This window comes from Phyllostomus discolor, chromosome 15 (assembly GCF_004126475.2).
Source record: "Phyllostomus discolor isolate MPI-MPIP mPhyDis1 chromosome 15, mPhyDis1.pri.v3, whole genome shotgun sequence".
Lineage (NCBI taxonomy): Eukaryota > Metazoa > Chordata > Mammalia > Chiroptera > Phyllostomidae > Phyllostomus > Phyllostomus discolor.
Window position 1 is genome coordinate 17,731,173 of NC_040917.2, and position 27,184 is coordinate 17,758,356.

At 49.2% G+C, this 27,184-nt stretch overlaps 1 protein-coding gene and 1 long non-coding RNA gene across 3 annotated transcripts in view; both read right to left on the reverse strand.

Moving 5' to 3' along the window:
* Nucleotides 1-5,553: 5,553 nt before the first annotated feature.
* The window catches only part of MARK1 (microtubule affinity regulating kinase 1), a 71,445-nt gene continuing 49,814 nt past the window's right edge, over nt 5,554-27,184 (reverse strand). Inside the window, exons 10-18 of one of the 2 annotated variants that reach the window (XM_036016136.1) lie at nt 24,552-24,651; nt 23,413-23,525; nt 20,747-20,900; nt 20,246-20,442; nt 18,823-18,923; nt 17,265-17,429; nt 15,786-16,037; nt 9,711-9,755; nt 5,554-6,202 (exon numbers count right to left, since the gene is read on the reverse strand). In XM_036016136.1, the coding sequence (XP_035872029.1) occupies nt 5,848-6,202; nt 9,711-9,755; nt 15,786-16,037; nt 17,265-17,429; nt 18,823-18,923; nt 20,246-20,442; nt 20,747-20,900; nt 23,413-23,525; nt 24,552-24,651 (1,482 nt within the window). In that variant the 3' untranslated portion in view covers nt 5,554-5,847. The remainder of the gene's footprint in view (nt 6,203-9,710; nt 9,756-15,785; nt 16,038-17,264; nt 17,430-18,822; nt 18,924-20,245; nt 20,443-20,746; nt 20,901-23,412; nt 23,526-24,551; nt 24,652-27,184) is intronic. The other variant, XM_036016137.1, reaches the window with a different exon arrangement.
* On the reverse strand, nt 6,619-7,637 carry LOC118498308. Its single transcript, XR_004900828.1, has 2 exons — nt 7,419-7,637; nt 6,619-7,203 (listed from the first exon to the last, which is right to left on the reverse strand). It is a non-coding gene; the product is annotated as an uncharacterized LOC118498308 (long non-coding RNA).

Here is a 27,184-nt window from a genome sequence, read left to right on the forward strand (position 1 = left end):
CGGCGCCGCCCCAGCCCGGACGGGGCGGGGGACTTGAGGTCGCAGCGCCCCCTGGCAGTGGGGCCCGGGGTTGCCGCGGCTCCGACGGGGCCTGGCCTCCGGGTGACCAGTGCGCTCAGCCCCATCCACCCTAATCCCCATCAGCGGGCCAAGGGGACACCCCGAAAGGGCAATGCACCACGAACTTCTAAACCACGTTCAGCCGCACTTGCCGCAAAATAGATGAACCCCAAATGATGAGACTTCCTGTGCCCACGTGCAAACTGGCAGCGACGATGACGATGATCATACCCAATGCCGCCAAAGGTACGGGACATGGTCGTGACAATGCAATAACCATGGGGTGCAAACTGGTGACAAGCGTTTGGGAAGGCCACCAGAAAATAGTTATGAAGAGTCCTGAAAAACGGCCACACTGTTCCAGGCACCTCTCCTAAGGAAATATTCAGAAAGGCACCGCAGTGCCTGTGGTGTTAACCGCAGCCAGACTTCTGTGAAAACGTGGATCGGACTGGGGCGGTGGGGTAGCTCATCCTGGGAGCTGTGTGTTCTCGGTGCCTGTGACACCCACCCGTTCAGGGGGCCTGGTTTCCTGTGTAGGCAAGTATCTTCACCTTCCTGGCAACTTGGAGTTAAAGTATAAAATAGTGAGTTGTTATTTCAGTACTATTTAAATATTTTTTAAAATGTGTGATACGTTTAAGAGTGATTTGTATATTGCTAGAAATACATAAAACAGTTATACTCGGCATACTAGAATATTAAAAACTAGCTTTGTGATTAAAATTTATTTTTATTTTTAAAGTATTTATTTATTTATTGTTAGAGAGAGGGGAAGAGAAGGAGAGAGGAAGAGAAACATCATGTGTGGTTGCCTCTCACATGGACCCCCACTAGGGACCTGGCCTGCAACCCAGGCATGTGCCCTGACTAGGAATCGAACCTGTGACCCTTTGGTTCGCAGCCCACACTCAGTCCACTGAGCTACACCAGCCAGGGCTGTGATTACAATTTAAAATGTATAATCAAGTCATTAATAAGTTAAATTGAAAACACAGAAATGTTTAATTTACTATATTTATAAGAATTGGTCTTGAATGTAGTTGAAGTACTTGAAAAGAAAACCAAATATATCAAGTTTGTAAAAGCCACTTAGTGTTTCAGATAGTTAAATTAAGTGCATGGTAAAAGCCCCTTGTAGTGATGGTTAAACTTTATTAGATTTGTAAATACAATAGAATAATATACAAGTTGCATTTCAAAGGTTACTGGAAGCTAGATTTGTAGGTTTGTGAATTTACTAATGTAACTATTGATTTATAAACTAAAGTAAACCCTAGTGGTCCCTTTTCTGGGCACAAAACTGTGACATTTTGATCGCCCTAAAAGCATCCATGACGACGAACAATGGAAACGAATTGAGTCCACGAAAAGCCATAGGTCCCTCCCCGTAGTCTAAGAGAATACATGTGTGGTGCAAAAAGAACAGGGCTATAAAAGACTGTATCGTTTCAGAGTATCATTTGGATTATCTCCATGTTTTTTGGCCCTGCCAGATTTGCACAATATGAAAAAAAATGCAGAATTCCATCAAGCTCTAGAAAATGGATGAAAGCACTACATTTGGATATGAGGAACACAATGGAATGGAATTGGCTGCCTTTGTAGCCAAATGGAAAGACATTTAAATAACCCACGCGGATGAAAAACAAGTGCAAAATCCAACCGAAGTGGTGAAGGACGTTAGCCTCCTATCTGTGAGTGGACAGAGTGTGATGTGCTATTCATTCAGGCTAGGGAATGCCAGCCAAGAGGGGTAATGGGGTGTCTGTTTTATACACAGGTCCGGGGTGGAGTTCCAGCAATGCATCCTGGACAGGGTTTTTCCCTGCCCCCTAGTGGTTCTGTCTGGTAATAACAGGCACCAGCAATTGACACTGTGTCAAAACAATGGTATGGCCCATGACTGGAATTGTTGGACCATATGGTAATTCTATTTTTTTTCTTTTTCAGCTTTACTGAGGTGTAATGACCAAATTAGAAACCCACTTTAAGTGTACAACACGATGACTTCATATATGTATACTTCATGAAGGGCTCCTACCATCGAGTTAATGAACACATCCATCGTCTCATATACTTTTATTGTTGGGGAGAACACTCCAGATCTGTTCTCTTAGCAAAGCTCAGTCGCACCGCACAGTATCACCAACTGCAGTCACCGTGCTGTATGCATTAGATCCCAGACCTCATTCATCTTACGTATAGAACTTCATTCCCTTTTACCAACCTCTCCCTCTTTCCCCACCTCCCAGCCCCTGGCCACCACGATCCTCCTGTTTCTATGAGTTTGACTTTCTTCCTTCCTCACCCCCACCCTTTCCGTTTTTTTTAAGATTTCACATATAAGTGATACCACAGAGTAGTTGTCTACCTGACGTATTTCACGCAGCATAATTCCCCCCCCCCCCCCCCCGATTCATTTATGCTGTCACAATGGCAAGATTTCCTTTAAGGCTGAATCATATTCCATTGCATGTACACACGCCAACATCTCCTCCTCATTCACTCATTCATCGCTGGACTCGGCTCGTCTCCCCAGCTTGGCTGTTGGAACACTGCAATGAGTGTGGGGGTGCCGAGCCATCCTCGAGGTGACGATTTTGTGTCTTTGGATACTTGTACCCAGAAGTGGGATGGCTAGAGCATAGGGTTTAGGTCTATTTTTCGTTTTCTGAGGAACCTCCACACCGTTTTCTCGAGTGGCTGCACCCCTTCACATTCCCACCAACGGGGCACAAGGGTTGCCTTTCTCCCCATCCTCATGAGCGTTTGTTAGCTCTTCTTTTCTGACGGGTCATCCTGACAGAGAGGAGGCGGTATCTCAGTGAGGTTTTGATTTGCATTTCTCCGATGGTTAGTGATGCTGAGCACCTGCTCACGTACCTGTTGGCCATTTCCATGCCTTCTTTGAAAAAATGTATGCAAGTCCTTAGCCCATTTTTAGATCGGGTTATTGTATGTGCTACTGAGTCACATGTGTTCCTTGTATATTTGGACAGGACCCTCCTTCCAGGTCTGCGGTTGGCAGCATTTGCTCCCGTCCATAAGCTGCCCTGTCACTGTGTTGATGGTTTGTTTCCTCTGCGGTGCAGAGGCTTTCAGGCTCGTATCGTCCCACTGATTCACTTTGGCTTTTGTTTCCTTTGCTTTCGGTGTCAAATTCAAAATGTCATTGTCAAGACCAATGTTAAGGAGCTTATTACCTCTGTTGGGTTTCTTTGAGAGTTTTACAGTTACAGGTCTTGTGTTCGTGTCCTTTTGTCCTTTCTGAGGTGTGTGTGTGCGTGTGTGGTGTAAGGTGGAGGTCTATTTTCATGCATGTGCGTGTGGCTGTCATTTTCCCAAGACCATTTACTGAAGAGCCATATCTTCCCCCCCACGTGTATCCAGGTCAAAAAAATCAATAGACCCTGAGTGCCTGGGTTTGTTACTGGGCTGTCTATTCTGTTCCACTGATACATGTGTCTGTTTTTACTCCAGTGCCAGACTGTTTTGATCACTGTAGCTTTGTAACATACCCTGAAATCCAGGCATGTGTTGCCTCCAGCTTTGTTCTTCTTTCTGATGATTGTTTCAGCTACTTAGGTCTTTCGTGGTTCCATACTATGCTTAGAACTGCCTTTTCTATTTCTGTGAAAAAAAAATGCCATTGGAATTCTGATACGGACTGCACTGACTCATTGGGTCACTTTGGGCAGTACAGACCTTTGAACGATATTCATTCTTCCAATCCATGCACATGGGATATCTTTCCATTTATTTGTGCCTCCTGATTGCCCCTCTGACCACAAATGAAGTCCACACCGAGACTGCCACTCAGTGCTACACAAAATCTGCTCCTGACCCACCCACGGGCACCTCGGCAGCCCCTGGAATAAGTTGTCCACTTCTGACACGTACCTTACAACCATGACTGACTCCAAGCCTTCTTCTCAAGTATTCCATTTAGAACGCACGACACACACTCTCCACAGAGAACACTTTCGTAGTAGAAAAACAGGTCATGCACATTCTGATAAAGAGCAAAAGACAAGTGCTTTATTATGAAACTATTCAAGTAGAGTTTCAGTGTGCACCAGTGGAAGTGAGATTTGCATCAGGTTTCTGGAATGGACACTCGGGGAAAAGGGGGCTACACAGTCCTTCTGGTTTTCCAAACACCGCCCTCGGCTGAGGCGAAACGACGCTTTGCTCGTGAACGGAACCGGTACGGTACGGAAGAGAGCGACCTCGCAGCGGAGCACGGGACGCAAGATCCCTCCTGGTCTGGGAGCCGTGGGGATGGCACGTCGCCTGCACCGAGAGTTCCCTCACGGCGGCTGGAACCGCAGGAGCCACCACAGCTTCGGTGTCTTTCAACGGATGAAATTCGAGTGCGCTTTCTAGTTCTCGGGGGTGTGCAGATGAGGCCCGTACGCAGGTATTACAGTAAGTACGACTGTCAAATAACACTGCACAGCCAGCTTCCGAGGCTAATGCAGTGTAAGATACCAAGTATTAAAATGTACCTTTACTAGCGGCTTTACATCGCAAAGATCACGGATTCTGAAAGGAGAGCGGGCAAACGCCCGATTACAAAGCTGCACATCGGACGCATAAGGATGGGGAATAGATACAGGAGATCCGGCAAAACAGAACAAACGGGTCGCAGGAGAACAAACGGAGTGACCACATGAGCATTAACCAACCGTACATACTGTTATAAATAGTTACGTTTTGCTCAAAAGTCTCGTAAGTACTTGCAGATATGACCGGGTTGGGCGTGGATGAAGAGGGTGTGAGGAGGGAGCCTTCCCAGGGCCAGCCGGTTCCCCGGGGGTGGGGGGGGGGGAGGAGCTGATTTCCTAACGGCTGGAGTGGCCAGCGCAGTCGAGATGAGTGTGTGCTATGCAACAGCCACGATATTGTTATTTTCCCATGGTGACACTGCGGAGTGGGGAAGGCAGTGACCGGAAGCGACCATTTCCACCATCACAGCCAGATGGAGTATGGATTCTTTTTTATGTGGCTGCTACAATTAGCAGTGGGTCAGAAAACATGTTCAAGTTCAACAGAAATTTGGATGTAGGTTTCACTCCCCCCCCAGTTCAAGGCTAGCTCAAGGCAAAGCTGGAATTTGTGTTCATGTACTTTCTTTCAAAAGCTCTTAAGTGCCAACACTGTAGACGTTGTGTATCGTCTCAACTAAAACCTTATCAGGTAACCAGGAGAGGAGCAAAGGTAAGTGGAAATACTTCTGTGTATAATAAAGCCGATCTACTCATCAGCTTCCGTTTCCAATTTAAATGTGATTTGAAAACCAATGTTAAAAGTCCGTGCTACCATCATAAAGACTATTTCTGGGCACTCTTAATTCTGGACACAAGTTGCAAACTTGCGTGACGGAGGTAAGAATTTAAAAAACTCACCTGAATGTTAGTAACAGGGAAGAATACTTCCAACTCAAAGCATCGAGGGGTACATTTATGTGCAGAAATCTAGACAACTATACAAGTTTTTAAGCAATCATCTGTTTTATTATACAACTCTATGAACAGAAATACACAATATACTTACCTGTACATGTGAACCTACTTTTTCTTTTAGCTACAGATATTTATTATAGTTCATATTGACTTTAATTTTACAGTCCATCACTATGTATAACCTTATTGCATTAAGGGCAAATTCTACATGGGGAGGCGGGCGGGGTTCACAGGCCAGTGACATGAGGCGTTACCAGGACGTTCAAACTCCGTACCTTGTGTGGATGCATCTTCCCTGATCCTGCCCATCTGAGCGTCCTTACAGCTTGAGCTCATTGGCTATCTTAGACGCGATGTTCTTAAAGGCGATGGACGTCCCTGATATTCGCTTGAAGCGGACCCCGTTCAGGGACAGCCGCGGCAGTTTGCACACCTCCATCTCCCACTGCACCAGGCTGTCCTGCCTGGCGTCCCCGTGCACGCAGAAGAGCAGGAACCTCTCCTTCTGCTCGTAATCACAGTTGTTGGCGTCCAGCACCTTCCGGATCTCTCGCATCATGTCGTGGGGGTCCATGGAGCTGGTGGTCTTCATGCTCCAGGTGAAGCGCAGAGAGCGGGGCTTGGCGTCTTTCGCCTCTTCCTTGTCCCTGTCTTTGGGCTCCCCGGATGTGCTTCTGCAAGGGCGGGGCGGGGGGAAAGAGGCAGACAAGAATTCCGTTCAGCAGAGCAACGGAGACACACGCGAACCCTCAGCGGTCATCATGCAGGGCCTAAAAAAGCGACCTAATTTGCAGGCTACCTTCGGGCAGATGCAAGGTTTATGGCATCTCGCCGTTGCAAAAGCAGACCCCGGGACACCATCGGTTTTGACTCTCATTAATAGAATCTTCCATCTAAGATGGCATGTTTCCTTAAATGTATTTGCTTGTGGGAAACCAGTTTGCAGCCCTGAGTGACGAACTTAATACTTCTTCAGGTCCTCGCATATTTTTTTTTTGCTTAAGCTTGCAAAAGTGGACTCTCCATTCTCTGTACATTTGCACACACACACAAGGCCCACTAGCATACTGCTTGTACATACACACGTCTGAAATAGAAAGAAAAGTCTCCCCTTTTTCTATCTTTCTGTTTGGGCAGGAGAAAGACTGGGGACAGTGTAGCAGTAACTGCTGCAGAGAGAGTATTTGTACCTGGTAATGTTGAAAAACAAAACGTTGTATTGCAAGGAGGCACAGACATCAGGTCGTACCACACACCGGAGTGTGGACATCGGGCCTCTCATGGGTCAGTGTCCTACTGAAGACGCCCCTAAAACATCCTGCAAGGCTCCACGTGACCTACACCCCAAACCCTGGCCCTAGCGCCTCCCCACTGCCTGGGACTGGCCTACTTGCTCACTCCCGCAGACGCACTGGCCCCTCCCACACTGTTCCTGAACCTACAGGCTCTGGTCTGGCTGTTCCTCCGCCACAGCGGACGATGAGCACACAGTTCTTCAGAGCGTCGGCCTTGCTGAGTTCTCCTCAGTACAGATCTCCCACAAAGAACACAGAACCAGAGAGCCTAGTTCACGTAATCCAATAAGGGCAAACGAGATTTTATAATTCAAAAGACCCTGTAATTCAATGTAATGAGCAATGACTCAAATATAGATGTTAAAACTTTAACTTGTGACCTGGCTGGCATAGCTCAGTGGATTGAGTGTGGGCTGCAAATCAAAGTGTTGCAGGTTCGATTCCCAGTCAGGGTACATGTCTGGGTTGCAGGCCACGGCCCCCAGCAACCACACATTGATGTTTCTCTCTCTCCCTCTCTCTCTCTCCCTCCCTTCCCTCTCTAAAAATAAATAAATAAAATCTTAAAAAAAAAAGAAAACTTTAACTTGCTCACCCATCTCACATACATGTGACTTAAAGAAATGATATACTTTGAAAGGAGTTTATAATCTACCATATATTTATGCTTTAAACTTTGAATATCAATAGTATCCTATAATGTATATTCCTGTATACATTTATATGTGAATTTTCACGGGCACGTGTTTTCTTGTTCTCCCCTCCTTCCTGGGTGTGAGTCCCCATAGCCGTACAAACTATGCGCGCCTGGAAGAATGAGGGAGGAAAGAAGCGGAGAAAGCCCATCTCCGAAGACCACTTGCTGACTGTGGAGAGTGTGTATCCAGGTGTCTTCTCTCTCCCTCTCTCTGCTCACTAACTCTCAGCCACAGGCCTTGCGTGTGCAGGCCCAGCTGGGGTCACCTCTCAGCACCCCCGGTACAACGCCGTCATGAAGTCGGCATGCGAAGGCTGGCAGGGACCCAAGAGGTCATCTGATCCCACACTCACTTTAGAAACAGAACTGATGGCTAAGAAACGTAAATTACTTTTTTATGGTCATACAGCCAATGAACTAAAAGAAAGACTAGAAATCAAGTGTCCCATTCTAAGTCTGATGGTCCTTGTATTCCACCAAGGACACCTGGTGACCTAAGACCACAGGCACACACAAGGTGTTTTTCTACATGCAGCTCCGAGGCGTCGCTGATGACAACATTAACTGCAGAAAGCTCCCGGAAATGCTGACAGTACCCACAGCATCTAACACTCACTGAGCACTTACTCGGTGCCGGGAGCTGTGTTATGTCCTTGGCTCACCCCTCATGACAACTCTGGGAGGCGGTCGGAAGGAGGAACCGGGGGCCCAGAGTTCGAGTCGCTTTCCTAAAGCCACAGCGCTACGGAAGTGGTAGGACGCAGCTCAGCCCCCACGGCCCGGGCTCAGGAGCCTGTGCTACTCACTACAGTGCCCGCCATCTCTCTGTGGTGACAGAACCTCATCAAAACTGGCTTGGTCCCTCCAGTGCTCCTCATTGCTTCTTCTGTAAAATGAGCCACTTTTCTCCCGGTGGCTGTGTGGATTAAATGATGAACAAGTACAGTCCAGACAGGAGGGAGTCAATAAGTTTGTTAAAAAAAAAAAAAAAGCCCAACAAGGACCAAACATAAGGGACATGAAGTCACATGAAAGGGATAGGGTGCATGCCAATGAACCGTGGTCTTAGCAGCCATGTGCGACCCTCCACACTAGTGAATGTCACCGGGCGAAATTTAGTAAAAAGCGAGGAGGAGACCCGAGAAGGGGACAGAAAGTGATGCGAAGTGAGGGAGGGGCCGACCCCAGAAGTCCTTCGTGTTTATTTCACAGGCAGAGATGAGTTAAAACTATGTGGCCTGCCTGCCGTTGGCCCCCTTCCGTGGTGTGACTCGGGCGCCCGGCTCAGCACAGAGACACCTCAGCTGCTGGGACTGAGCGTAAACACGGCACAGTCCGCAGCGAGAACCAACTACGTGGCAACGCTTCGTAAAGCGCTCCCAAAGCTCATGATGTTTCACATTTCAAGAAACGTCAAAAGGGAGAAATTGAGGCTTGAGTTCAGCCGGTCGAAAATAATTGCAGAAGGAAGCCAGGGCATCTGTGCACTCCAAACAACTGAATGTCTTTGTTTCTTAAGAATTTCCCACTTACACATTCAAACACAAGCAGGAACATGTTACTAACATGGCCCCAGACCCCCCCCCCCGGCCCCCGCAGGCTGCCCATCACAAACCACAGGGGCGGGGCTCAGCCACCTGCTTTATCAAGTTCAACTGTGCTCAGCTGTGAGACCCATCACAAGATCAAACACACAACCAGCACTCAATGTCAAAAAAAACCCCCATAAATATAGCAGGGTGAGCATTTCCGAATGTGGTCCACTACTGAATGCTCACCTAAAATACATTACCAATATCCAATCTGCCTATGTCCTTGGGCACCCCAGTAGTCTGGGTCATTTAAGACTAATTTTAGTGACAACGTTTTAGTGAGAAAGGGATCAATAACGTTTTTATCTCTTCATTCTTCTGCCAATGCATCTGTTGTAGGACAGAAAGGCCACTTCTCTACAAAGCACACAGTTCAGAGTAACGTTCGGAAAGCACACACTTACAGTTCGTGAACTTGCACGTAACTCAGCGCTAGGTGACATTAGGGAACCCCGTCCCGGCACGGAAAGTGAAAAGGCACATACTAGCTAGTCATGAGCTCTGTGCGGGGGGGGGGGTGTTAAGTGCCGTCGGTATTGCAAGGGCCCCTCTGCGCACACGGGGACCGTGCAGCGAAGTGTGAATAGTGGCTCCTCACCTGGAGGTGTCTGTCCTGCCACTGGCTTCGCCTTCGCTTGGGTCCCTCAAAACAAAGTGAAGGTTGAGATTTAATGATGAGAGTGGAAAAGAGATCAAGAAAACCTACATCCTAAAAGGACTTTACAATTAACTCATTAAGCACAAGTCTATCATGACAGTTTTCCGTTACTAGTCGGTCTAACGCTACGTCTCGCGTTTTTTAACATCATCGCACTTAACTGTCACTGATTGAGCGTCTACTGGGTATTGTCACAGAGGAGATGCTAGGTGACAGGTTAGGATCTTTTTTTTTAACACGATCTTCCAATTCTCAGACATGATTTCCGTGTGATAATTTATCTTTTGGTTTCATGGAGTTCAATGTACCGTTAAAACTAGGTAAGGGTTATCCCAACAGCGAGATTCAACTTCGCTTTTGTTTTGAAACAGAATTCTAGTAGTCGCTCAATTTAGAAAACATAGACATTGACCTTGTAGTCAGAAATAACGCTCTTAACACATAATCAGTATTTCTAAAAAGGAATACCAGCTTTTAAATAAGCGATTAACTTACTTCAGAAGTTACACCAAAGCTTCATGCACATGATAAAGTATCACAGCAAACAAACAGTCGCCCCAAGCAGGTGAGTCTCAGAACATGAACTCAATCTTACACAGAAACATTGATCTTACCTGGGTGTCCACCTGTGAAATAAAACCAGAAAACTCTACTACTTGTCCTTCTGTGGAATGGGATGAACATTTCGAAAGTCTACCCAGATTTTAACTGCTTTGTCACCTTCAAAGGTAATTAGATATGGACACGGGAGCATCAAGTTGTAAACCAGTGTGAATGTACGAAGAGATGGCTTGCGACAGGAAAACACTAAGGGATACCTGGGAAAAAGGATGAACTTGAACCTGTAAGTCACTACTGGCGTTTCAACCGCCCCTGAAACGTGTGAAGTGACTGCAACAGGAAGGAAATCAGTGCCCCTTTCCTTCCCCCCAAATTTATAAAACATGTTCGTCCATCAAGCTCTAAAACCTTACCTGGTGGTTAAAAATATGGTTTTTGAAAATAAATACATTTTAAAAAGCTATGACTGTCTTGCTTCCCAGGGTCTTTTACCTACAGGCCTTTCCTGACAAACATACTGTGCAAACATCGTTTTCCTGTGTGAACTAGAAAGGCTAAGAGATGTATTCTCACATTCAAATGTGGTTTCGTAACTTGCTATTTCTCGTACCTGCCATTTTCATTGGGACACAGAAAATGCAATCTCCCCTGCACAAACCTCCTTTTATGACAATGCATGGACACAAATAAGGCATGTTTGGAGCGGATGCTATGTGCCCTGTCCGTGTTCGGTAGCATGGAGCTGTGCTGATACCCACGGAAGGGCCCTCCGCCGACTGGGCAAGAGTCACGCTGTGGATTCGCGCTGCGAAGTGCAAGTCCTCTAACAGGAAGGGGCCGCCGTCTCACTGGACTGCTGTCCTCTTTCTGCTTTGCCTGACAAATGGCCGTGAGCAGAAACCGATTCCCACTGAGGGACACCCCTGGCTATAGCTGGGGACAGAGCCACTGCCCTGTCGCCGAGTTCCCTATACCGTGTTCCCGCCTTTCCCGGATGCCACCAGGAACAGCGACTGGAACAATTTCTGTCCTTGGCAATGATCTCAAATAGTCCAGGAAGGCAGCTAGCTGTACGGGGCCATGGTGGGGGCAGCTGGGGGGTGGGCAGAGAGCAGGGCTGGCTGGGTAACAGCACACACAGTGCTGATGGCTCTCCAACACTTAATGTTTGAAAAAGCCAAAGATCATACACATAGCAACATGGAGTCAAATAATTAACCAGCTTATTTCCTACGTACAAGTGAGCTATAGGTAAAAAATTTCATCGGGTGTGATGTAATCTCCAGCCTACGGAGTAGGTATATAGAACCTATCCAAAGCGAATGGCTAGTTAAATAGTCTACAGGCTATTTAACAGATTTTTGAAATAATACATCTATACCCTCCCTTGATAGATGATTCTAGAGTAAATCGCTTTCCTAAGACCAGAAAACAACTCTCTCGTGTGGTCATTTTGGCGAATAGTCTTCTTACTAGAAGGAGAACCACTGTCATCTGGCTTGCTTTTTGTAATAACAGCGTCCAAGTACGTAAGTGATGAACTTTCCATTATTCTTCACCCCTCCCCTCTTAAAGCTTAGCAACCCAAATTCCTTTATTTTTTCCCCAATAAAAACCCTACTTCATCTTTTTACCCATTGAGTGGCACATCCACTTGGCTGGTCCCAAAGTCTGTGAGCTACCTTGGCTCCCAAGTCGCACTCTGAATCTGCCCTGCCCCCACCCCGGGGCATACTCTGTCCTCAAGGGTCACATGAGGGTGTCAGCATGTGGGTCCCTTTGTCAGGCCTGAGGCACAGGGAAGCGAGAAGGGCAGAGGGAAGAGAGAGAAGAACAGGACTTGAGCCCACAATGGACTTAAGAAGAAGGGACAAGTGGGAAGAACGGAGAGCCTGAGAGATGAGTTGGGATTGTTAAGTACTAAGGCTGGACTACATCCCGAACCCTGAGAAATTCTCCAGTGGCTAATCTGCCAGCCCTCCGGCCTTCCACGCCCAACGCTCCACGTGCTGTGGATGCAGCAAGAACAACTGGATTTCCACCCCGTCACTTGCTACAGGACGTGGCAGGTTCATTCCCGGGACTGAAGACAATGCTTTGCTCCTCTTCCTGCACGGAGTCACTGGTGGCAGGGGACACAGCCCAATCTCAAGCTTCGGAAGGTGAGGGAAGGGCAGACCTTACTTACACACTGCAGCGAACAGAGACCCATCTGCAGAGCCACAGCTGTGCATCACCTGCAGACACGGGACCCTGGAGGAGCACCGAGGATTTTCCCTCCTCTAGCCAGATCCAGAGCTGATGGAAATGTGTAAGAACCAAGACACCGAAAAACCCTACCAAACTGCTGATGAAGGACGGCAGACAACCTTCTCTCTCTCCTTTCTCCCCCTCGGCCCCCCAAATTTCTACTAAATGACAAAGTTCACAATGCGAGAGCACCGTGGAACTGCAGGAACTGTTATGCCGGCTCCCATCAGCGGGGGATCTGAACACTTTTACTCCCTCAACCTCATTCTCCATTTCCGAGCCTGCTTCCTTTCAGCATCTACCAGAATTTATTCTAACCTCATTTTTTCACGTGCTTTTTAAATTGCCTTCCACACTATTCACCCATGCATTCAATAACATCTATCGAATACCATATTCTGGGTTGTGGTAGGCAGCGGAAGATTCGGCATCAAGCAAAGCAAACAGACAAGCCCCTCTTCTCCTGGAGCTCACCTCCTAGCTGGGAGGGACAGTGAACAAATAAATAAAGCGTGTCTATTCCTGCAGGGGGCGCTAGTGCTATGGAGAGGAACACAGCAGGGAACTGGAGCAGCGCTGGGAGGAAGGGGCCGTGGTTCTGAACAGGGCGGGCAGGGAAGGCCTCACTGGGGAAGTCGGGCTGCAGCAAGGACCTGGAGGGGGTGCAGAGGCAGCCAGCCCTGCAGGTCTGGGGGGAGGGGACTGCAGGCAGAAGGAACAGGTGTGCCTGAGGACATCAGGGGCCCTCGTGGCTGGTGTGGACTTGGCAAGCCAAAAGCAGGTGCAGGCAAGAGGTCAGAGCAGAAAAGGGAAGCCTGACTCAGCAGGCCCTCGGAGGCTACCCTCGGGGCTTGGAGTTGTCATATTCTGAGCAACCTGAAAGCCAGCAGAGGGCTTTCAAGCTCGGGACTTCCATCGCTGAAAACGGAACAGTAGGAGGGGGGGGAGGAGCTAGGAGACCTCTGAGGTAGGAGGCGCTAGATTAGAATTCTGGAAATACTGTGCAGCAGGGCCAGCACAGCCTGCCGGTGGAGTTGATGTGCATTTGAGACAGTCAAGGCCAAGTCAAGGCCAAGTCAAGGCTCGTGGCCTGAGCAACCGGCAGGATAGTGTTGCAGTCTCCTACAACAACGTGGTGCAGGGAGGAGGCACAGGCTGGGGGAAGAGGAGAGGCAGGTGGATTTTGGACTAGTTCCATTTGAGGGTCTATTACAGATCCCAGTGCAGAGGCTAAGGAGTCAACTAGGTAGATGGGTCTGTGGTTCTGAGGAGGGATCTGGGCTAAACACACACATCTGGGAGATGGAACGCAGCCCCGTGGTCCTGAACGGGATCCCCGAGAGAGTGAGGATGGCCACGGAAGACAACCTGTCCGATGCTGATGAGCCCTGACATCATCAGAGGTCAAGAGGTAGGGCGAGGGGACCTGACAACAAGCCGCAGAGGAGCCTGGGAAGGGACAGCTCGCTGGAGAGGCGGGAGGAAAACCGGAAGCCAGGTGAGAAAAATGTGTCCACTGTGTGGAATGCCGTAAGACAGCAAGTTGCTCTCACAGGAAGGGAGGGGTCACGTCCGTCTCTCTCACTGCTGATCAGGAGCACCTGGAGGGCTGGGCACGCAGTAGGTCTTCACCTATCTGTGACGTGACTACACGGCGATCCTTTATCCTACCCTCCCAGCAGGCTGTCTCTGAGCACTTCGGTGCTCTGACACCGTCCTGACTTCTTGTCCACCTCTCCTCACTGCGTTCTCTCTAGAACCCACATTTGCATTGCACAGTTAAAGAGAAATATTTTGCACAATGCTCAGTGTGCTATTAGTAATGAAGCATTCAACTCAAAAATCTATTTCGTTTTCACTTCACAATTGATCCCGGCTTAACCCTGAGGAAGTACTGGCTTTTAAAAATGTCTTTAAATAGTCAGCCACATCCCAGCAGCAGGAACACCGATACCCTCGCTGGTGGCCCGCAGACGGTCACCCCGCACTCCTCCTGTCGTGCCGACTCTGTTGCTGAGTGTCTAGCTCCTTCTCTGTCAAGCTGTCGTGCTGCCCGGGGACTGCCCACATGGTACAGAAATCACTGACTGATCTGGTTAGAAACGGATGTTGCGCTTGAGTGTTTACATGTTTAAAGTCTGCTGTGTGGTCCTGGGCAAACGGATCCATCACCTGAGTCCATAAAGCTCCACGAAAAGGCACAAGACCAAGGCTACTTCTTCTCCTTGTACAGCCACTCACTGAAACCCTATGGGCACTAACAACACTGAGGGTTAAGTATTGAACTAGTATTTTTGAAAACAAGTGATGGGTCATTTTATATCCATCATTTGTTACTACATGGTCTGGAGCCTTAACTGTCTCCCTTGGCCAAACGGTGTGCCTTTCTCCGTTCACCCCAGCACGGTGCCCGCACACCCGTTGCACACACAATTTTGCTTAAGGCCGTGGCTGCTTGTCTGCAGGCCCTTTTCTCCCCCAGGACGGGACGCATCTGGAGGAACCAATGCTGTCTGCCTCATCCCCGGATCCTGCTGGGCACCCGCCCCGGGTTCTGGACGCACAGGACTTGGGCAGGCTTTTAGGAGGACCTACTGACAGACCGCATTGGCGGCCACCTGCACCGTGTTCGCCAACATGGGTCGTCCACGGCACTGCACGTGGAAGCTTGCTTTTCGGAAAAGAGCACAATCTTACTGTTTTGTTAGAGCAGGAGTGTGCTGTTCACGGTGTCTCGACTGGGTTCTGAAGTTCAGAATTTGTGACGTTAAATCTCATCGGTAATCTATGTGGTTGTAGTATATTGACATTTTTCAAGGAAGAAAAAAAGGGGATGTTATTAGCGAGACATTTCAAAGTATTCTGAAGATAAAAAAATATTTAAAGGATGCATGTAAACCATTTCATTCCTTTTCCTGAATCCAGGCTTTGAAGCAGGGGAGAGAGCCTTTTTTGTTTAAAACACATTTTTGATGTTGAGTTTTGCCCTTCTGCCTCTAGAAAAGATTAAATTCTCGTTTTGTCCATTTTCCTTCTTTCTGTAAAAGGAAAAAACTTGATTGCTTCCTGCAGTAAAAGAGCAGTTCTAACAAAAGGTCATAAAGCCGTTTTGGAAAAATCACAACAGAGATGAAATAGTCAAACATGCACGTTTCCTTCACGACCCCTGAGGCCCCGGGGACGTGCAGCGCCGGCGGTACTGACCTGCGGACGAACCTGGAGGTGATTTTGCTTATGATCCCGGTGGACGTGCCCCGCCGGGCATGCGCAAAGGCCCCCGGCTCGTGGGACGGCGAGGCGGGCGGGCCGGCGTAGGCGGCGCTGCGCCGCTCCCGGAGCTGCTCCCCATGGAAGGTGCTTCGGCTGGAGCTGCCCCGGGGGAAGCGGGTCCGGTCGGGGGTGCTGGCACTGATGCTGTGGGCGGACGGGGAAGCGGCAGGCACTCTCTGGGTGGCCCTGTGGGACAGGTCACCGCACACGGTTCAGAATAACGACTGACTCTGGAAGGAGACAGAGTTTGCTCTGGCTGCTTTTTTTTTTTTAGAGCTCTAAGACCTTTTATTACTATTTCTTTTTTTAATGAAATTTACTGGAGGGATACTAGTTCATAACATTCTATACAGTTCGAGCGTATGCTTCTATAATGTAGCCGCCTGTATGTTTACTGACTGTGCTGTGTGCTCAGCCGTGGCGGCTGGTCATTCAGCCTGTCCCCCGTGTGTCTATGAACTTGGTGGTGCAGGGTTTACTGGACGTGTTGCTAAACCATCACAGGCAGAGGGATAGCATTTCAGTTCGGAACAAAATCCCTTTTGTAAAAATGCAGCTACAAAAGATGAAGATATTACCGACACAAGGATACAAAGAGTAATAAATACTCTTTAGTATCAGAAATGCCAAACCCAGGTGGGGGCGGGGGGGTTTGGCTGCGTATTTTTCTTTTTTAAAATTATTATCTTCACCTACTCCATCCAGGAACTCGGAACGTGATTTTTCCTTGAACTGAATCACTTCCTACCTACCTTTCAGGCCTCAGTAACAGCACAGACCCCCATGCCACCTCCAGCACGGTGAACAAGCCTGACTATCACAGACGTTCCGATTTGAGGAATCCTAACGTGGGCACAAACTAGAAAAACAGTCACATAATCTGCTACCTGGAAGGGTTCGTTGAGATCACCGGTTTCACCAACAGGGAAGCTAAAAGGCCAGTTTCACTGAGAAGGAGTAACCGGCAGGAGCCGGGACCATGGCCCGGGGGTCTCCAACGCCCAAGCCTCAGGACTTTTTCGCTTTTAGATCATAAAGCCAATTCACCTAAGTGACCAATCAGGTAGCAATGCTTTACTCTTAAGAATGGATTTAAAATAAAACCCTTCGAGAAAACGCCTCTAGAAAATGACCTGAATGATCAGCAGTATTCTCGGAGAGGAGGGGACATGGGAGGCCTATGTTACAGTTCTGCAGCTAGGTTAGAGTTCTGCACATATGTTACAGTTCTGCACATATGTTACAGTTCTGCAGCCATGTTACAGTTCTGCACATATGTTACAGTTCTGCAGTTCACGTCTGCATGTTGTCACAGCACTACTCCTGCCCCCTGGGGCCCATCACGGTTTTTCACCGATGCCATGTTGTTAAAAACCCTTCAACAAACAAAAGGAAATGCCACCAGCACGTTACCCGGGTCGGTAAGCTTCAGAGCCGTCTTTAATGGTTGGCAGTGTGACTTTGATAGGGTGACCCGAAGCGGACATGGACTTCTGGTGGCGAGGTCGTGCAGACGGGACGCCAGAGGCCACGGCCGAGCCCGCGGAAGATATGCTACTGGCCGACATCTCCGTGAGGCTTGCGGCATAAAGCAGGAATGCACAAAGGAAGGAAAACAGCATAATTCACTAACATTTAAGAACTAGGTATTTCAGAGTAAATGGACGAACACCATTCATAACTCAAACACTTAAAAGAAATTAACGTTAGTGGCATTATTAGTGACGGGCAAATCAACATTCTTGGGGAAGACGTGCAGGGTGAATCCGCCGCCACCTTCCACGGGAAGGATCTGCCCACACCTGCCCTCACGTGTATGTGGTTCTGAGGTGGGACAGAATGATTTTTATGGATAGAGTGATTGTGACTGGGGGTGCTTTTCACTCTCCACACATCTCAGTTTGGTGTGTAATTCATCGTCACGGCAAACACACTATCGCTGGGACATCACTCAAACACCTTCAGCTCCTCTCCCGAATCGACGAGGTGACTGCTGTAGGTTAAAGGAACTCCCGAGCAGGGCTCAGGGCAGGAAAAACACTAAGCCGGAAATCAACCCCCAACTCAAGTTCTAGCCTAAAGGACCTGACGTCCAGGGAAGGCGCCTTTCTATGACTCACGGTGAGTGGACACTGCCTCCACGTGTCTGTTAACCGAGAGGAGACACACGTAAGGACTGTCTGTCCAGTCGACTGCAGTGACGGGGACGAAACCCAGCACAGAATTTTATCAGAATCAGCTCCCTGCCCTTCTGTGCTACGCTGAAGGACAGCCCTGCACTATCACTCCTGTGGAAAGGCGGCTCCATTTTTTAAATAAAAATGACAACACCCTGGCTGGCGTAGCTCAGTGGATTGAGCTCGGGCTGCGAACCAAAGTGTCGCAGGTTCGATTCCCAGTCAGGGCACAAGCCTGGGTTGCAGGCCAGAACCCCCAGCAACCGCACATTGATGTTTCTCTCTCTCTCTCTTTCTCCCTCCCTTCCCTCTCTAGAAATAAATAAATAAATAAAATCTTTAAAAAATAAAAAATAAAAATAACACGGTCGATCGTTATGCAAAACAAAGCACTTGGAGAACTGCACTGTTCTCAGCGGTCAGTGGGGAGGCCCCATGTCATCAGAGGAAGAAGGGGGCAGTGGGTGTATGGAGAGATTAAGACCCAAATAACGAAGATCCAATGAGGATGGGATGATCTACTTTGTCCCAAGCAAAGAGGAAATAGTTTTAGAAAAGATTTTACTCAGAAATTCTCGGGCTGAGGGATGTAGTACCTCCTGTTCTCCCTAAATATTGTCCCACCCTTCCTCCCTCACACAGTAGGGAGGAGCCCCCCGCCCAGTGAGCATGGTTGGCAGCGACCTCTCTGTTCTGTGTCTCCCTTCCTCTCGACCCACCCGCACAGGGCTGCTGGCGAGAGCACTAACGCGGGACCGTCCCACGGGAGGGCCACCCGGCACTGCGGCCTTTACCTGCTGTCCTTCCCGTTCTGCAGGGCCATGTACCGGTCTGTGGTCCTTTCACACACGTAGGTATTCCTCCTCGCCATGCTACCGCCGGCATACACATTGTTCTTTAGGAAGAGGGGAAAGAAAGGCATTTTAAAATTCCCACTGCAGGTGTGGGAAGTCAAAGAAATAACGGAAGCTGCAGATGACTCTGGAAAAAACGCATGGTCGACTGTGATTGACCAGAATCTTGTATGAGTGAGCTGTATGTCATCTCTCTCTCCCTCTCTCCCTCTCTCTCTCTCCCTCCCCCCTCTCTCTCTCTCCAGTAGGTTGTAGGAGTAAAAGGCAGAGCACATAAGGTCATTATCGTTTCAGCTCACTCTTCTACAGCAGCAGCAAGCAGCTGCTTGGAAGCAACCAGCAAGCTGGGTGTTATTCTCTTTCCTGTAAGCCAGGGGTGAGGACAGGACACAGCAGCAAGTGGAACAGGCAGCTATGGGGGACTAGGAGCCAGAGACGAGTCCACGTAAATATTAGCAGAAACCAGAACCCCGAGGTGCTGAAGAGGAGGGGGCAGCCAAGGGTAATGCTACAGAGAGTAAGGCACATGGTCAAAGGCACGAAGCCACCGAGGGAGGGATGAGCAAGCGCCACTCTGGGAAGATTTCCTCATTTCAGGTTTGCGCCGGGGGGCAGGCCAACTCCGAGAAGCTCGGAGAAAACAGAGAGACCAAGTGACAAGGGGCTGGCTCTCCTTACTGTGGGCCAGGCCCTCCTCGCCACGCCCTTGACTCATGACTGGCACCAAACTACGCAGAAATAATTTTCCAAAGGGATGAAGGCTCTTCTGTTTAATCCCTGCTCCTACAGACAAAAACTTCCCTATTTTTTTCTATAATCCAGCTTTCACGATTCTTTAAAAATGTGCATTAGCTTAAAATGTGTTCAATCATGAGGCCTAGCAAGTTAATAGATATATATGTCTTCGTACTTCTACATTTTGTCTCTTTCTTCTTTCCTGCTGACTTGCAGACCGCCACAATCTCTCTTCTAACGCCCATTGCACAATTTCTTGAGTTTGCTGGTTTAAGTGGATAATGTGAGCTACACTTATAGAGTAATTATGAACGGTCTGCCCTCACAGACGCCTCCTTCGTAAACATAAAATTAAAGGCACTCATATAATATTAAGTACATATTGCAGAGGAAAGTTTAATGCACCATTGTGTGGAGAGGTTCGGTGCAATTTAAAGAATGCATATCGTATTTTGTTTTGTCCTTAAACTGCATTTAGGAGAAGGTCGATCCCTTTGGCGTGTCCTTGAAATGCATGCTTCACTTTAAGATTTTGCAACACTTAAAAAAAAAGAAACCTCTGGACAGAAAGCCCTGACGACGGACAAGCACCGCGAATCGCGGCGGGTGGCCCAGAGCAGGCACTCACACTTGGAATGGCCGAGGACTTCTTCCTCTCCGGCCCCACAAGCGGGCTGGCGGCCACCTCGCTCTTCGAGCCGACCGTCGTGCTGCCGAGTTTCCGCACAGTCACGTCTCGGTCCCACTCCTCCTTCTGGTCACTCTCCACGCTGTTGGCCTGAGACCTCTTGGTATAGGACACGGCGGGGGGGATGGATGGACCAGCTAGCATTTAAAAAAAAAAGTGTCTAATTAGCTATAAAACCATGGACATACTTTCAAACAAAAACTCTGTATTGAAATATCTCTATTTGCATATTTTACACTCTGAAGTCAGCTTGAAGGAAGGTGTTTCATTACAAAAAACTAGGTCAGCCCCTGAGAAAGGGATTCTGGGTGTCACTCGGTGACAGAGTCCCCGGGGGCTGGGGTGACGCGGGCACATTGAGGGGGTGGGCGCATGGCGCTGAGAACACACGGGTGCGGGTGGAATCGGTCTGCGGGTTCGCTTATCTGACTTGCCCCCCACCATGGTCACTAAAACGTCGCTGCTTCTGGTTGGCGGAGACGCTCCTCTGGACCTTCAGGTGAGCGGGGGACTGCAGGCTGCTGTTGTTGAGGTCGCTACTGGGCCGCGACCTCTGACTCAAGCTGCCGCTGGATAATGACTCACCGCCTTCGAACTGCAAGGAGAAGAGAGACCAGCAGGGTTTCAAAACACGGCGGTGTTCGGGCAAGCGACACGCGCTCCTGACTCTCTAATCTACTCCGGGCTGTACGAGGAGTCGGCGGAACTGAAGAAGGATTACTTTGCACGGAGGAGAACGGCACGTGGGCAAACAGGAAGCGAAGGAAACGGATATAATGGGTTTCCACGAGCACGTGGGGTCCTCCGCGGTCTTGTCCCGATGGCTCTGAGGCCTCAGTTTGGTCAAAACACCCAATAACTGCTGCCAACTACTGAATGGCTGCTACATCCCGTGCGAAGCTCTCTCTATGGGTGACGTTGTTTAATCGCTACCAAATAACCTGTGACTTAGTCATCTGCACTTTACAGATGGACCGCTGAGGCTAAGAGAGTCGAGGGACACCTCTGGATTCAACGTCAAGACAAAACCTAAAGTTTGAACGTGATGCATACACGGGTGCGTGTGCATGTTGTTTTGTTTTCTCCGCCACATTTACAGAACCACATTGGGTCTGCTGGTTGTTCTGATGCAGAAATTGCATCTACTTAGAACGACACAAGGTACACTGGAGATCAGCACACTGCCCCTCTCTCTGCAACACAAAAGTCATTTGTTGCCGGCAAACTTTCTACCGAATCACTTAACAGGGATCCCAGTGGGTCCCCTGAATTCCTATGCAAAGATGCGGGTAATACTGATGATGAGGATTAGAATAGATAATAGCGTACGCAGAGCACACAGGACTTTGGAAGTGTTAACTCATTTATCCCGCAGTGGCCCCACAAGGCAGTAGGTACTATAACCAGCCTCATTGCACAGACGGGCCACTGAGGCAGAGAGAAAGGAAGCAAATCGCCCGAGTTGCACAGGGAGTGGCTGGCCAGCGTGGGGGCTCGGGCCACTGAGCCTGGCTCCCGAGTTCAGCCTCTGACTCCCGGGTTCAGCCTCTGACTCCCTGCAGTGCCTCATTAGTGTGTATTTGGCACAGTTCCAGCTTCAGTTTAATTCACGCTCGGGCCGGACTGAGTATTTGTCAAATCAGTGCTTCCTTTATGTTTAAACTAATAGGAAAATTAAAGGCCTCAGGCGTGAAGCCCAACATCTAAGTAGAAATGGTTCAAAGACTTCAGAAAGAACCGTCTGTATCATTTCCCATTTCTTAACGTTCCCTCGACTCCACTCCCCCGACACCGCCCGTCCAGCAAGCCCAGCCCCCTCCCCTCCACTGTGATGGCAGCGCCTCCCCGGCGGGGCTGTGGAGAGGACTGGACGAGTGGTGAATCCTCGTGAAGTCCCCACAGCAGTTCCTGCACGTCACTGAGGAGGATGCCTAAATCTCCGTGTCACTCCCTCCGGACCCCGCTCCCCTTGCCCCATCATCTACCAGATGGCTCCCTCCCACAGGGAGCTCCAGTTCAGCCTCCTCAAGCTGAACAGACTTCCCACCTTCCCCCTGAAACCCACTCTCTTCCTCTCTGGGCAAATACGCCACAGACACCAGTGGCTTGTGCTGGAAACCTCTCATCCCCTGTTCCCAGCTGGGGCGCGAGTGCTGTTAATCTGCCTCTGACACGTCCTGGCCCATTGTGGGTGCCCGTCCTCCAGGAAGCTCCCAAGGACCCCTAGGACCCTCCCCCGACCACACACTGTTCCACGCTGCTGGCTGCTCATGTGCCCGTCAGACTGGGGGCTCCCGGGAGCAGACACCTCCCCGCCTTTCCATCCACAGTTGAGCACAGTCTGATGCCGAGTAGGTTCCACATATGTCAGCTGAATGCACTGCTTCACTATCGGGTACTATCTGGTTGTTAATAATTTCATTCTATTCTATAAAATGCTTCCCCAGATGTCAGATTGTCAACAAACTGCCAGTGCTCTGGGCTCCGTTCCTGACTCTCTGCTGATGCTGTCATAGCTGCGGCCCCAAAGGATCATTTGCTCTTACGGTTCCATCAGCCTTTGCAGACAGGGACTTCCTAACCCTGCCTCACGACAGACCCGGCCCGGCCTTGAGAATGCCACCTGAATGCGTCAAGGCCACATACCACTCTACGAGGTAAAAAACATCACCAGCTCCTGGCTGGGTCCCCACCTGCACCAGTCCCTGAAGACATACACTGTGTTCTGAACGCTGTCACTTCCTCTCGTTTCGGTCACTGTCTTTTTGGCACACCCAGAACTACCATGTTGCCTTTGGCAGGGCTGCTGCATTCGGGATGCACAACTCTGGGGGGCGCCATTCTCAAAGCCTAGACCGTGAACGGTGCCTCTTTGAGCTCAGGCGACAGGCCTGCTTTGGAGTAATAGAGTCTCTTGGTACTCAGCAATGAAATCGGTGTATGACTGAGCATCTTGAACTTTGAATTCAAATACAGAACGATGTTGGGGTTTTTATGTTATTTCTGATTATACCCAGGATATATTTGCTAACACTGTATCTTATACTTAGTCGTTGCTAGCTCAAGAAATGACTTAGGTGACAAAGCAACAAAGGTGAGAAACTTACTTCGGGTGGTTTTCTACCTAGGAGGATGTAAGTGGCCATCACTTCGTCATATTTCTGATTTATTAAGGCGTCATTGATCTCGTCTCGTGCAAACCCCATGGTCACCATGACATCTGGAAATGAAAAAAAAAAAACGCACATTTTCTGATAATGGATTTTAGTAAACACATGAACAAAAAAAATGGACCAAGTCTGCCGACATTAGACACGAAAACGAAGTTCTGAAATTTTAAAGTGTAATGTCAGTCGTAAACACTTCTGGATTATTAACAGATACCGTGTATTCGGATGCTGTGGGGTCACGGTTTTCCACGCAGAAATTATCTCCAGCGTGGGCTGGATGTGACGGGGCCCGTTCCATTTCTCGCTGCCCAGCACATTCCTGAGCTGAATTCCTGTGTCCACCCAGAGACTCAGTATCTGTGTGTGTGTGTGTGTGTGTGTGACACACACAAACTCCTCTTTCTCTCTGTCTTTCTCCTTCTCCCCCCCGCCCCCAGCACAGCCTCAGCCTCTCACGGAGGGGTTTCTCCCATCTCTTCACCATTTCCGCTTTCTGATCGGGAGGCAGGCTGATGCCTCTCTGGAAGGCTTGGATTCCACAGTTGTTCGGATCAGATTCCTAGCACCCTAGAATGTCCCCCCATCTGCTGCTAAGCCAGGTAGGAGCACATTTTGAGCTGCTCAAGGCTGTGGACGCAGAACAGGGCTGGGCGTGGGAGGATGGACCCTGCTGAGTGGCAGAAAACAGAAAGGAAGAGGCCCTGTTCACTAGGGGCCTCCGCATTTTTGGTTCACGTACACACTATGTTGGCTGAGGTTTATCAGTCTGGTCCGAGCTCATACTTACATCAGTCATTCTTCCTGCTAGAAACTGCTGAAAGGAAAGAATGAGGTTCGTCTACATTATTTTAGTTTTTATATCACTGTTGCCAACCGTCGAATGAGATTATAATACGTGCGAGAATAAACTAAGGAACTTGAAATGTGCAACGTTTAGTGTACATTCGGGGAAAGAAAAGGTGGTAACTCAAGCATTTGTCAGATAAAAATTGCTTCCCATTTGCATGCTTAAACACTACAGGACCCTCACTTACTGCCCGGGGGCGGCGCCTCTCACGATATTTAAAAATACTTACCTATTCTTTTTGTGTCATTGAAGTCTGGTTCAGGCTCAGAATACGGCTTCAGCTCTTCTTCTTCGTGACCGACATTCATCCACCGATCTTTCATTATTTGCTAGGAAATAAAGTCTGCATTACGTTTGGCCAACCGGAACACCCAACCACTTGTTGCAGCTCTATTTGAGCGAGCAGCGAGCAGGGACCAGGTCACGGAGGTGTCTTTCAATCACGTCAGGAATGTCTTGCCAGGGTGTGGTTTTGAAAAGCCTCCCGGGTCAGGGGTTCGAGACCAGAGGCGCAGAATCGACGGAGGGGCTTTCGCTGGGATGTGGGAGACAGACGATGCTGCTCTGAACGAAAGGGGGGCAGTGGCGATGGAAAACAGAATATTCTATGTATAAAAATCAACAAAACCCCGTGACTGGATTCTGGGGGAGCAGAGACAGGGCCAAGGCCGAGAGACACTGGTGGCGAGGCCCAGAGATTTAGGGCTCAGCTCACGGATTGTGACAGCGGATGGATTCTCCAAGAGGGGCGAGCGGACGGCGTGAGAACGTGGGGAAGAGAGCCCCGGGGACAGCCTCAAGGAACACGGGCATTCGGGGGCCAGGAACTAAAGGCCTCCGACAAGAGTGAGCGGAGGAGGGACATCGGCTCTGCACAGAGCCACGTGGAAGGTGGGGAGGCGAGAGTTTTTCAGAGAGGACGAAGGGGTGACCTGTCAACTAAGGTGCTAACTAAAAAAGGAATCGACTGTGTTTAACAGCTGGCTTTAGTGAGGGCCATTTCAGTGGGGCGGTGGCCAGAGGGCAAGGCACGACCTGGGACCGAGTGCCTGGGTACAGAGGCTGTCTGAGACTCTCGGCCAGCAAGGGGGCGCTAGATGGCGGTTCTGGATGGGGACTGAGGGGAGGACAGGCACCTGTTTTCCAGCGGAGGGTATCTCGGTGTGTGGAAAGGCCGGGGGGGAAGGGGTCCGCAGGGCGGGGGCTTGGATGGCACAGAGGGAAGAGCTTCCCTGCAGGGTCACACGGGCCGAATCCAGTGCAGGAATGGACGGGTAAGTCCTGGACCAGAGATGAGGCCCCTCTCTGTGCACCACGACAAGGGAAACGGGGAGGAGGGGGCCCCGACAGTAACGTTGAGACTATGTCAGCGGGAAATGAAGAACTTGTGACCATTGGTGTCTATTTTCCCAGTGGATTAAAAGTCAAGGACATCTGCCTGGAATGTCCTTTGTTTCCCACCTAAATTCTTTTTTTTTTTTTTAAGCTTTCAGGGTCCATACAGGCTCTGGCTCCTTTTGTTACTCTTCCGCGTACTCTGATCTTTGCCGGCAATTCAGTGCAGAGGGTCATTTGGCAAATATTCTGTGTTTACCTGTTAATGATCTACGTCCCCTCTGACCGCAAAGCCAAACGGAGAATGCCCTGTGTCTGGCTTGTTCGGTACGCAGATGCAGCCCCTATGTGTACCCAGCGCTTAAGTGCTCAGTACGCATCTGCTGACTGAACGAAGCTCAGGTCTGGTCCGAGTTACTCGTCCGTCCTTCCTCCGGGTCCCCCTGGAGCTCTGCTTAGATCCCATTGTTCCTATTATCACAGTTCTCCTTTCATCACAGCCAGTCTCGCACAGGCCCCTCTCTTTAACTACACTTAACATCCCGGGGGATAAAGACTGTGCCTCACGCTAGCTGTCTCAGAACAATGCTCGTTGCTTCTGAACCGGGCACTGCTTTAAAATAAGGCTTTGGGTAAAATGCAGAGATTAGTGACAGACGTAAGGCAGCCGAGGAGGTGGGTAAAACGTCCAGGGGACAGACAGCAGAGGACTGAACTGGACATGAGGAAGCGGAAGGAAGAAGGACCGTAGAGGTATAACCCGAACTCCCTGATGACAACCCTCGTTTAAGGAATGAGGGCAAGGATGGAGTCCAAGAGGGTTGTAAGGCTTCTAACTCAGGTGCCTGGCAGAACTGGGTAGCCATGAATTAAGTAAGAAATGGAGGGGCAATACCAGATCCCAGAGGTGGAAGATAAACAATTACAAGAAAACTTAAGATAATTTAGCCCTGGCTGGCGTAGCTCAGTGGACTGAGCTCGGGCTGCAAACCAAAGTGTCACAGGTTCGATTCCCAGTTAGGGCACATGCCTGGGTTGCAGGCCATGACCCCCAGCAACTGCACATTGATGTTTCTCTCTCCTCTTTCTTCCTCCCTTCCCTCTCTAAAAATAAATAAATAAATAAATAAAATCTTAAAAAAGATAATCTGAATTTTCTAATATTTCTCAATTAAACTGTGTTTACTTGGTGCTCATTTCGTAACTATTATGTATGTGTCCACATCAAGGAAAAACCCCATGTCGATACAAAATTCTCCTGTGGGAACCACAGAGTTAACATTCAAGGCCAAGGGAGCAGTGTCCCCAGGAAAAGCAGGTGCTGTGTGACGATGGAGGGCGCTCGGGTGACCCGGGCTGGGAGGCTGTGGGCAGGGTTGGCATCGCTGGCTCAAAAACCGCACGGGACCTGCTGACTGACCTAATCCACCTCAGATTTCATCTGAGATCCCATAACAAGAAACAACGAAGTCAAGCGAGATTCCAAACTTAACAAAAGAAAGCTTACTCCAGCCACCACTGCCAATG